The 12,119-nt window shown below is 38.6% G+C and overlaps 1 protein-coding gene across 3 annotated transcripts in view; it reads left to right on the forward strand.

Moving 5' to 3' along the window:
* The window catches only part of LOC146481036 (uncharacterized), a 175,559-nt gene that overhangs the window by 55,045 nt on the left and 108,395 nt on the right, over window positions 1-12,119 (forward strand). For all 3 annotated transcript variants that reach the window (XR_014864522.1, XR_014864521.1, XM_085108740.1), the window contains exon 7: window positions 3,597-4,024. Coding sequence is in view for 1 of the 3 variants with exons in the window: in XM_085108740.1 (XP_084964866.1) it covers window positions 3,597-4,024 (428 nt within the window). In the remaining 2 variants the exon portion in view is untranslated. The remainder of the gene's footprint in view (window positions 1-3,596; window positions 4,025-12,119) is intronic.

A 12,119-nucleotide genomic window follows, 5' to 3' on the forward strand; every position in this document is an offset into this window, starting at 1 on the left:
CCTGAAGTTTAAGACTCCAAAAATACCCAGCTAGTGACAGAAACTGCCTTGTCAACATGTGGAGCCTTCTATGATAAAAACATTCTGTGTGGCATTTGTCAATAGACTGATAATTTGTTTTGTACGTTTCATCTGCTAAATGTCCTTGTTGTGCTATATAACAAAGTTAAGCTAAGCTATCACGACTCATCCACGTCCCTCTCTCGATGATGTGATTACTGATGTACATTTTGTGTTCGTGGCGAGGTTGTAAATACTGGTCATTGGCACTTTAAAGAATTGTTCAGGATTTAATTGAACCTCTTATTCTCTTTACAACTTCTTCGCTCCTAGATACTCAAAATACTCAAGATAGTAGAACTTCACGAAAATCTCGCTTCAAGTAGGAACTACTGTCAAGTTAGCTCCGTCGACGTTCTCTTTACCAGATGTGTGGGTATATAGGGCGTTGATGCCATCGCCGTAAGGAAACATGTGCACAGGCCTTTACGAAGTAAACTGCTACGTCTTTCCTAGGACCGAATTCATAGTGTGACATGGTGTTTTATAGCAAAAATAAAGCTACAGTCTTTGCGCTTTTTACTCGTGGATATGCTTTAGCATCCACGAGTGATAGTGGCGTTCCGTGTGCAATGAATCACTCGCTCCTGTGTAACCAGAAGTGTAATAACAGCCAATCCCACGTCACTCACTAGTATACGGAAGCTCGATTTATAAGCCAGTCACGAGACGGAAAGTATTTCGAGCGAATCACAACACTACACAGCTTAGAAAGTTGTGACACACCGACCTGATTTCTGTGGGTCGCCATTGCATGGCCGTTTTTAGTGTTTTGAACGCATTCTCGTTGCATTCTCCATCATTAGAAGCAAGTGTCTGAAGAAGTGACAAAATGGTGTCTTCGAAGGTGAAGCAAAAGATTCTCAACAAATGCACATTGATACAATTAAGACCGATTGTGCACCGCGTTCCACTCACCTAGGCGTAAATCTTGATGTCGAAGTCGAATCGACGCTAGGTGAGAAGACAGAAGTCCCTGTCGATCCTCTAAGCGCACGGGGGATTAATAAATTCCATTTGGAAAGTGATTTCCATTTGGAGAGTGACCGCGAAGCTGTCAAAGTATGCTCATGTTTATCAAAGTTATTACGAAGTCTAGCAATCTATGAGTCACTAAAATCAATTCAATCGAACTTGAACAACATTATTGATGTGACAGTGACATAACTGATCAATCCATGCTGCTAAACGAGAGTGCTTGTGTAGCCAACCAATATGGAGAGCAGTCGAAAGATGTAATTTCTGACGGTTGAGTGACTAAGGAACGAATTAGTCAGAAGTTACTATTCTGATGGCACGATTGAGACGTTTTAGTATTCTCAAGGGAGAGCTTTGAGTATTTAATGTTTTAGCGGGGAATTTTAATCATTCTAGCTCAGTCAGTCTTCCTGTTCACTGCTTTCAAATTTAGTTAAATTTTTTCTGTGGAGTTATGGGTTTGTTTGTACCTCTTCCTCGAGGTTCTGTGCCGCTGCATTAGATGGGGAATACGTTTCCACATATTTTTTGGCCACATCTAAAGAGTGGTTTTTTAGTGGTTTTTCGTATCTGGCGTGGTACACTTAATTTTTCAAGCTTTTCAAGTTAGACTTTATAGCATGTTGTATGTTGTAATAAGTATATGTCAGGACACATTGTTGTTGTCGGATGACTGACTGACCATTCCTCAATAAACTATTTCACATTGAATGTTTCGTGATAGTGTAGTCAGAATACCCAGTTACTGACGATGCAAGGAAAACTGATCAGCAATCTGTGGCGATCTCCAGATCAAGGACGAAGTACGTTCGCAATTATAAACGCGCTCGCCGTAACGACAGAGAACCCTCTAGAATTCTTCACAAGAAAACGCTAACCTTGTTTCATAAAGGCAAGGTAATCAAAAGATTTATTATGCATTATAATTTTAAGGAAAAACGTGCCGAGCTCCTCTGAGTTTAGAAAACATTTATCTCCTGCTTTTCGTAAGTATATGACAATAAGAATGTGTACAGCTAGACTGGAAGTCAGACGTGACAAATCTTCGGTAGAGGCGGGTAGGAATTGTCGTCTCTACTTTATCAATAGAAGGACTGCTAAACATAAAAAAGCCTCATTAGTATTATTGTGTAGTCAAAATAAATCTGTAACTAAGCGTTCAATAAAATTGAACAAACAAAATGAGAAACACATTTCATTTGTAAACAACGTCGATCACTTCTGGGGTAGCAAGCGCCGGGTGTCTGATCGAAATGAAATGCCAAAAGATTTCGTAACGAGCTGACTTTTTGGAAAATTGCCGTTCCATTTGATTTTGTACCAGAATTTCCGGATATTTTTGGTCAAATGGATCGGTTTTGAGTTTGAAGATTTTGCGTTTCAGCTTGGTCATTTTAAAGCAGCAACAAAACACTTATTAAAAGTTTGCTCCGTTTTTGTAAAGCGCAAAAATAAATAAATTCGTGACGTGAAAAGACTCATGAATTAAAAAAATTAAATTGTGACTTCACTAGCTAGCGGAAAATATGTACACTACATGCTCGTGTCTCTCAGTCGTAGTTCGCATAGCTTACCGAAAGCGATTTCGATGCAATAAATGATTTCGCTGCGTAAGATAAAAGTAATCCATAAAACAACGAATAGGTACCGAACGGATAGCTAACGGCTCTGGAAAACGGCGAGTTCACTAAAAGCCAAAGAAGGTTTAGATTCCCTGATTTAAATGAAAATCTGCCAAAGGAAATGAAAGCGGAGACGCGCAATCTTACCCTAACCACGGATATGCAAATTTGTTCCACAGATATTAATACAGTAGTACAGGAATTCCTGAACGGTGTTGAAAGGCAACTGTGATCCTGAAATCTCTTTGTTATTTCTTTAAGTGTGACTTTTTTAACGGGAAAATGAAGCAGAAAGTGGTAATTACATCGCTGATAACAATGGTCAACAATATTTCCGTAGGTCGACGCGAACCGCGTTTGAGCGTAGCGGAATTATTCGTAAATATCTTTTGTATGTGCCTGTAGTAAAAGAAAATTCCGGATAATTTAATGAAAGGTCACAAACTCCCATATGAAATGCGAAATGCGGGGGGGGGGGGGGGTGCTCGTCTCCCTTAGGGGGTAAATTCCGGATTTGGATCTCGCTTACGGTCTTCGAGGCTACTAAAAAGCCAGTATTTTTGTTCGTAAAGATCTTAAATATATCTATTTTAAATTAAAAGATTAAGAAATGGCATCAAAACTCAAGCCTCTCACAGATGGTTTAGGCGTTTCATTGAAAGTTTCCGACAAGCGTTCCCGCGGTAAAGTAATGGCGAAGACCCTCCTTGCGCTCGTAACGCATTCCTCCCCCCCCACCAAGCCCCGGTGGGGGACAAACACGTGAAGAGCCCAAAAAGCGTCTCCGTAATTACATCACCGTCACTATTACTTTTCAAAGACCATTCCAAACTATTATACATTAAAGCCACCTTTTAGTTAAACCCAAAGCATCAACGGCCATTTCCATCGCCATATCCACGAGTAAACGATAGTGTTACTTTGATTCTCTTACAGTTGTAGTCCCTGCGGAGATTCAAGCGCGAGGAGAAAAAGCAAAGCTGCTTTATGAAAAGGTACTCAGAGAAGGATTTGTTAAAGTGTACCGTGGTCGAGTATTACTCATTGGCCAAGATCGTGCTGGGAAAACTAGTTTAAAGAAGTCCCTCTTGGGTCTGCCGTTTGACCCCAGAGAAGAAAGTACCGATGGAATTGCAATTGATCCTTCAAAGTTTGAAATTGAAGTTGACCATGTTAAACCCTGGAAAGCCACTCACGAGACCAGTACAGTGTTGTCAGACGTTTCTAGGGATATTTCAAGATTGTTAGCAGCAGAAAGATACCACTCATTACTGTCAACAATGAAATCGGGAGTAGAACTGTCCAGAGAAGAGTCGAAAGTGGAAACAAAGATAGATTCTGATACAACATCTCTCAGGAATCAGGTTGGTACATACAAATTAGAACTAAAATTACTGAATATGTGTAGGTTCATTTTGTCGTTTTATGATCGGCAGTGTATGTCTCGAAACAGGGCTCGCGTAACGGGTTTTGGAGTTGGGTGTGGGGCTAAAGCAAAGGCATTAGCGTGACACAACTAGTGGGCCCGGGGCATGTTCCCCCTAAAAAATTTAAACTTTAAAAAGTCTTCTTGAATGGCTAGAAATGCATGAAAAACTGCCAACACTGATGTCAATTTTTGTGTCAACTAAAATACGTTTCCTTTTCTTTTGAAATAAGGAGTCAATTCTTCAGTCTGACCCTTACATTTGACAAACACAACAGGCTGATGAAGCAGAAAGTTTTTACTTGTTACGCGCAATGCCCAGGGGTAGACCGCGTCAAGGTTTCGGTGGCGTTTCTTGTTCTTCATTCTAGTCACAAATTGTAATGAATAAATGAATTAAACCTATCAAACCTGGATTGAACTCTCCTCTCCCCTAAAAGGGATATTTTTGCATGTCTTCTGTTGAATCTTTTGTCTCTAGCAAACACGGCCCAATCAGAACCATTATCTGCACGTACCGATTTATAGGTCCTGGCCCAGTGGGGCCTATAGGAAGGATTTCGTCCAGTGGAATCCATCAGTCAGTAAGAATGTTGGCCATATTCGTAAATTTTCAGGACTGTAATATGCCGTTTGAGAAAGAAAAAAAACCTTTTTTGGAAATCGAAGGAATAACTTGTAAGAAGTACTCGACAGTTTAAACGGCGGAAATTTGAGAGTTCAAGGCGAAGAAATTACGCTTTGAGGGACAGATTCTCGGGAAAAATTGGCCAGTGAACCCGAAAGGTCATAAGCTTAAATCAGTCGAGCCTCGGCGACGACGGGGATAACACTTCTTTTCGAACAAATACTTGTTAATACTCTAGCAACTCAAGGTTGAAGCTCACTATCCGATGAACGTGAAATCGATGTTTAGACCTTCGTAGGTTTTTATTTTGGTGAGAGGTTTGACGCTATGAAGCAAGTAAGGTAAACATGAGCCAGGTGTGTATTGTTATGGCTCAGTTATTACGTTACCATAATTCAGTTTCCGGTATGACTTCAACTAGCGTAACGTAGGGTCATGGAAAACAATATCACGCTATTTTCCTGACTTAAACTACTCAATAAGCTCAATCGCGAACGGAGAATAGGTTTAAAGAAATCTTCGAAGCATACAGTAATGTTTTAAACACGACCAGCAGTGTTTTATCGGGATTTAAAACCACGAGGTGCAGCGGAGTGGTTTTAGAACCGATGAAACACGTGCTGCGAGTTTTTTGAGCGACTTCAAAACATTCCTGGAAAAGCGTGTGTCAAGAGATTTCATAACGATGATGCTTTTGTGAACGTTGAAAATTAGCATACGAAAAAACATTAAACACCGCATACTAATAAAGAGGAGGTTTTTTCTGGTTTTAAAACCACTGCACGTGATGTTTTATTGACCACAGGGGGGGGGGGGGGTCAGCAGCGAGGCCTGGATCCGAGTTTACATGATCGCCCCAGTTAAGAAATTTGGCCGAGCGAGACTAAGTACTGATTTTTTGATAAACAAACATGGCGGAGATCTTATGTGAAAGTCCGTCTGTGCGGATTCGCTAACAATTTGGCTATTCGACGTCCAAACATCGCAAGAAGGTTTCGGTCGCTTTTTTACCTGAAGTTTGGCCATCAAGAGGGATCACGGATGCAAATTTTGCAGCGAAAAACGAAAATACTGCAACCAACGACTAGCTGACCCCGGAGAGAATCAGTACAGTCAACTCTCTTAAAGCGACCAGCGACCACCTCCCGTAAGCGACCACTTCATAAACACGTTTTGTTTCTCAGTTAAATACTGTTTCAAGAGCTCATTCGTAAGCGACCACCACTCAAATTTCTAAGAGACCGCGACCACTTTTTAGGCCAGAAATTTGGCATATTCTTTTGTTCTCTGTTTTCGGTAAGCGACCACCCAACTGACAGTTTACAGACAGAGAAGATTACTATAATTAGATCTGTAGGTAAATGGGAATTATTTCAGTGACCTGCTCCAAAATGCTACAAAAAGGTTTCGTCAGAAGAATGAATAGATGTGAAAAAATCAAATAAATTAGTTTCTATTTGCCTAATTTTAGCTGCTAGGGTAATATTTTTAGGTAATTAATTTATCAGTCCAGCATTAGGCTTATTTTGTTGATCTTTCCCGTAAGCGACCACCTCCTGTAAGCGACCACTTTGTCGTGCACCAAGGGTTGTCACTTACGAGAGAGTTGACGGTATCTAGATCTGACACATAGTTCACAGGGCTAGACCTGCTCCTGTAGAAATTGACACTCGGGAGAGGTAGTAAGACTTCCTCCATTCCACTCCGTTACCTTCCCTTATTTTTTCATTTATGTACACTGTAGAATTTCCTCCCTTTACAGCAACTACCCACTGGGAGTCAACAAACTGTGGAGGTTCTGGTGATCTAATTTTCTGTTTTGCTTATTAATAAGTTCAAAATGTTACTATCATACTCTCAACAACAGATTTTTCTTTCCCAATCTCTTCTAAATGGTGAAACGTTGAGAGGTAATGTTAGCAGCACTTTGCTCTTCAACTTTGCCAAGTGAGCCACAAATATTGACTTTTGAATTCACTATGTATGCTTGGTAATAAATCTCATCATTTTAAAGAAAGAGGTGAAGTTATCTTCCATTATTTTAGATTTTGTCTATCATACCTCTGGGGTGAGAACTGAAACATAAAGGAGGTAGGGTGCTAAACAGCAATACTCCAGCGAATCCAGCCAGTCATTACACTGTGCAAATGTGTGAAAATGTGCAATATGCTAATTACACCTGACTATGTTACACAATATGCACTAATTAAACAATATTGCAATATGTTACAGTTCTGATGTATATTGTCATGTACTGATGACATAATTATACTGCAGAGTAATGTGGTCAGCTGGGTTAATCCTCGAGTTGCTAGAAACACTTCATTAATCAAGGGGTGATAATTTAGATTGTCTTCTTTGAATGGCTGTTGCATACATAGAGAAACCATGGTTGATTTGCCATCTCAGGATCTATTTGGTACTGTATATCCCTTGCAGTTGGGTTTTAGGGTGTATTCCCAGTAGCCCCATTTTGACATCCACCAATGGGGGGAAACCACCATACCGATACAGGTGGTCATGGACATCTGTATTAAAGGGTGACAGATAAGACAATAATATTTTCATATATCTTCCAAGGTTTCTGCTCATGCATGTGGTTTCTGCAGGATCTCAGTGTATCAGTACATTGTTCACCCGATGCTACTGAACTCAACTTCCCAATTTGTTGCACAAGAGAATAAGGATCTGAATGTCTTCTCACGTATTAAGTAAATCTACCCGTACAGACAAGAGACAAACACCCTTGCAACCGCTCATACAAACCTGGTAGCTCTATTCACAATAATGTTAAGCAATCTTCTTCTGAGATCTTTATAAGCTATCCTTTCCAGTTGCAAAATTTTCTTACCTAAAAATTTCTTAAGGACTCAAGCGGTTTTCCTTGTGTATGCATTTAGGCCATTTGCGCATTAAAATTAAACTTACAGGAATAACTGTCGTCACGCAACATTTAAACAGAGGGAGAATTCTATAAAATAAACATGCTGTTTCATTCGTAACTACGCTTTCAACAGTTAATACGCATAAAATGTGGGACAAATACTTTTAAAGTAGTATAGGATATGAGGGTATAAGCACTTTTTCCATAAAATTGCTCTAATAATTTTGCCATAAAATTACGCTGTATTTCAGAGCTATTTTCGAGTCAAAACAAAGCCAAAACAAGCCCACGTAGCAAAAGTATTACATCCGCGAAGCAAACTGGAACAGCGCAATTTCCTGAAAAAACTGGTTAAAACCGGTTTAAAAAATTGCGCTAATAATTTTCCCAATGTCAAATCCAAAAAGGCTTAAAGAGAAGTCACTTATATATCATATGGAGGAAGTTCCATAAAATTTCCCAATGTCAAATCCAAAAAGGCTTAAGGGTACTTCCTGGGTTCGATAGGGTAAAAAAGGGAAAAACATTTTTTTCAACCAAATAGAATTTGGGGATTTTATCTAACATTTACTGAAAAAAAAATTGAGAAATATCAAAAAGCGCGCGAGATATTTAGGAAAACGTATTTCCATCTAAAAGTAAATAAATAAAAAAGGTGTCATAATCTTAGTGCGAGACGCCCCAGAGGAATTTTCGCGGCAAACGCTTCACCCGGGAGCTCTTATTTCAGAAATAAGCATATTTTGTTTACATCTCGCCTGCAGAAAATTTCTCACTTCGAATTTTATATTCTTTGCCGGCGCTTCCCACATGGAAAAGTCATCAAAAAACGAAAAGAGCCTGTGGATAAAATCCCGGATGAAGCCAGGGCCTAAGGGAAAGATAGGTTTCAGCGAAGATCGAAAACGTGATCTTGCAGAGAGCAACAAAGGCTCTTGGTTCGACCAAGAAACTCTAGTCGACGTTGAAGGTTCTGTCGAAGGTGATCACGAAGAACTGGAGCAGTGGCCTTCAAATTAATCCACTGTTATTGGATCAAGTACACAGAGGTCGATTGCCGTGCAAACGTCCTGCAGGGTAACGTTGCAAGCGTCCTGTGAAAATATCAAATATCATATTCTGCATCCTCTGGGCAGATTTCTTTCTTCTGCAGCGGGATAAAACCAAATAACGTGTTACTGCGCGTTTGTAATGAAACATTGGAATAAAATCAGCAAGAATTAGACCGATGAAATAGAACTCACCAGAAGCGTATCAGCCCACGTGTAATACTGGAGATAGCGCGTTCTGCGTGGCCCTTTCTCTCGCTTTTTGCTCCGCTCCACGCTATCTTGAATATTTCTTACGACGAAATCACCATCGTACCTAAATAACAGTAAAAATGCGATTTCCTTTCATTGTACATTTCCTTTGATACGAAATGAATAATCGCTTTAGCTTGAAGCGTAAATTACATTACACGCAATCAAAACGAACAACCTACCCAATAGATTTCATCTCTGTTATCAGTGCACTCCTCCGAGGAGTGCACAGTTTGGCAAACTCTCCGCTGACGCGCTTCTGGTTTCGTTAGCCTTGGTTTTTCCCCGTTTTCCTGGTTGATTTTTACGTTTTCCTTTCGCCACTTTCCCCATCTCGCTCGATCACAACAGCGGAGTCTAAAACGTGTCTGCAACGCGATACGTTTTCCGCGAAATTCTGTGCTATTGTTGTTGACGCCATGGGGTCCTGTTGCTCGATTGGCTCGCCACCTAATGAGGTGTCATAATCTCCTGTGGAGGCTTGTTTTTCTTGCAAACCTTTATCGAGCGAAAACTTGCACTTGAATTTTGGCAGAGTATGTCGACTTTGAACGAATTAATAGGGTATGAAGTTTTGACGGATTGTCGTGAAATTTGGCCAGAAGATTCGAGGAATAATGGAAAACAAAATGTTGTCAGGGAATTTTGATTTTCAAAATATTTTTCCCGTGGCGACTGTTTACGCAACACGACTCAAATATTTTTTGCTACTCAAACTTTAGACGTGGATATCTAAATAACCAATCAGAATTTCGAAAAAGCCTGACCCCCTTTTGTTGATTGATGCCTTGTGAATAACACTGTGCAGCGATTTCGTTCTTCGCGCGGCGTTCGATAACCGATTAATTCAATGGAACGACCATCGGTCGATTCGAGGTTCTACTGGCTCCTGGCACTTGAAAAAGGAAAAGATCGCTCAATTATATTTTTTATAGGAAACTACATTTATTAAGCTTTATAATGATATATAGTTTGGTAGAGGTTTATTAAAACTTGCGCGCGTACGATTTTTTTTCCAAAGGACACCCGCGAACCCAGGAAGTATCCTTAAAGAGAAGTCACTTATATATGATATGGAGAAAGTTCCAGAAAATTTCTCAATGTCAAAACCAAAAAGGCTTAAAGAGAAGTCACTTATATATGATATGGAGAAAGTTCCAGAAAAAAATCTAATGATAGATATATTTCAATGGAAAATTTATCTAAATCCGAATTATTGCAAATCATTTTTAAGCAAAATGAAAATGTTGCTGCATTAACAAAAAAAGTAAATCAATTAATAGATTTGAATAAGCAATTAATCAAACGAATCAAACAACCAGTTCCAGCACCGCGTACTAAAATTATGGAGCGGCCTATTCCAACACCACGTAAAAATGTCAAGCAAATGGTTAAAGAATATGAGGAAAATATTATTACGCCAGTTCCACCAGGAAAAAGAGACCGACTCGTAACACTCAAAAAGACTCTATACCAGCAAAACTGTTCATTTAATTTTGCACATTCTTTCGTTTTACTCCATCTCGTTTTATTCTAATGTAATTTCACACCTTCCTTTCTTTATATAACGTTACCAATCTTATTATAATTTACATTTGATAATGGTGACATGTCGTCGCCGAAACGTCATGTTTTAATATCGCTACTTTTTATTCTGAAATGTTTTTCCAAATCCTTAGTTATCAGAAGTTCCACCACCCCGAACTAAAGTAAAACAAGTGGATCAAGCTTTGAAGGGTTTCACAAAATCGTTTGAGATTAATATAATTGATGAACAAGATCCATTAGTTCAATTACAAAAAACAAGACGAAAACTAAGATTTTATATCAAAAACATATTAGAATCCATGAAAGGTCTAAAGTTTATTGAAACTTTGAAAGTAGCATTTGAGAAAACAACAGGCGATGAAGTTATATCCAAGACGGCTTATTTTAACAGTAAGGCTCAAACCATAATCAACCAAACAGAAATTGCTGAAGCACTGCAATTGACTGCACAACAAATCTTGAATAAGATAGCTCAATGGATATCAGAGGGTTCAGGATGGATCATAAAATCGATCCACAATCATTATTTGAATATTGTGTTGTATAAACCAACAAAGGGTTCATCATATCTGAAACTACCAATTGAATTACAACACCATAGTAAAGGATTGATTAATCTGCAGAATAAAGACAATGAATGTTTTAGATGGTGTCACATTCGTCATTTAAATCCGATGGATAAAGACCCACAGCGCATAAAAAATCTGACCGAAAGTTTGTTGAGCAATTGAATTATGATGGTGTTGAATTTCCAGTATCCATAGAACAGTAAACAAAATTGAGCAACAAAATGAAATCAATATAAATGTTTTTTGGTTATGAAAACAAGCAGCCATATCCACTCCGTATTTCGAAAGAAAACTTTGAAGATCATATGGAATTATTACTTATATCAGGAGATATGAATAAGCATTTTGTATACATCAAAGATTTTAATCGATTTATGTTTAACCAGACCAAGCATAAAAACAAGAAGCATTTTTGCATGCATTGCTTACAATGTTTCAGCACACAAGATGTGCTTGATGGGCATAAACTGAACTGTATTGCAATAAATGGAGAGCAAGCTATTAGGATGCCAAGCAAAGATAACAATATTTTAAAGTATAATCATTATCAGAAGCAATTACCTGCTCCATTTGTGATTTATGCTGATTTTGAAGCATTAACAGAGAAGATACATGGTTGTCAACAGAATAATAATAAATCGTATACAGATGCCTATCAAAAGCATACAGATTGTGGATATGGGTATAAGGTTGTTTGTTGTTACGATGATAAGTATACCAAAGATGTTCAATTTTATAGAGGTGAAAATGCTGTTTATAAATTCATGGAAAGAATGTTGGAAGAAGTTCGATATTGTAAAAGTGCAATTAAATACAAATTCAACAAGCCATTGTAAATGACAAGTGCAGACGAATTAAAATTCCGAAAAGCTGACAAAGTCATATTTGTAATGTGGTGTACAAAGAAGGGGATATAAGGGTCAGAGATGATTGCCACATCACAGGATTATTCAGAGGTTCAGCGCATTAAGATTGTAATTTATCATATAAACTGACAGACAAGATACCAGTAGTTTTCCATAATTTAAGGGGATATGATAGTCATTTCATTATGCAACAGATTGGTGAAATTGTGAAGAAAAATACGTATGTGAATAAGAAAG

The sequence above is a fragment of the Pavona decussata genome, unplaced genomic scaffold (assembly GCF_977016875.1).
Source record: "Pavona decussata unplaced genomic scaffold, jaPavDecu1.1 SCAFFOLD_51, whole genome shotgun sequence".
In the NCBI taxonomy this organism is placed as follows: Eukaryota; Metazoa; Cnidaria; class Anthozoa; order Scleractinia; family Agariciidae; genus Pavona; species Pavona decussata.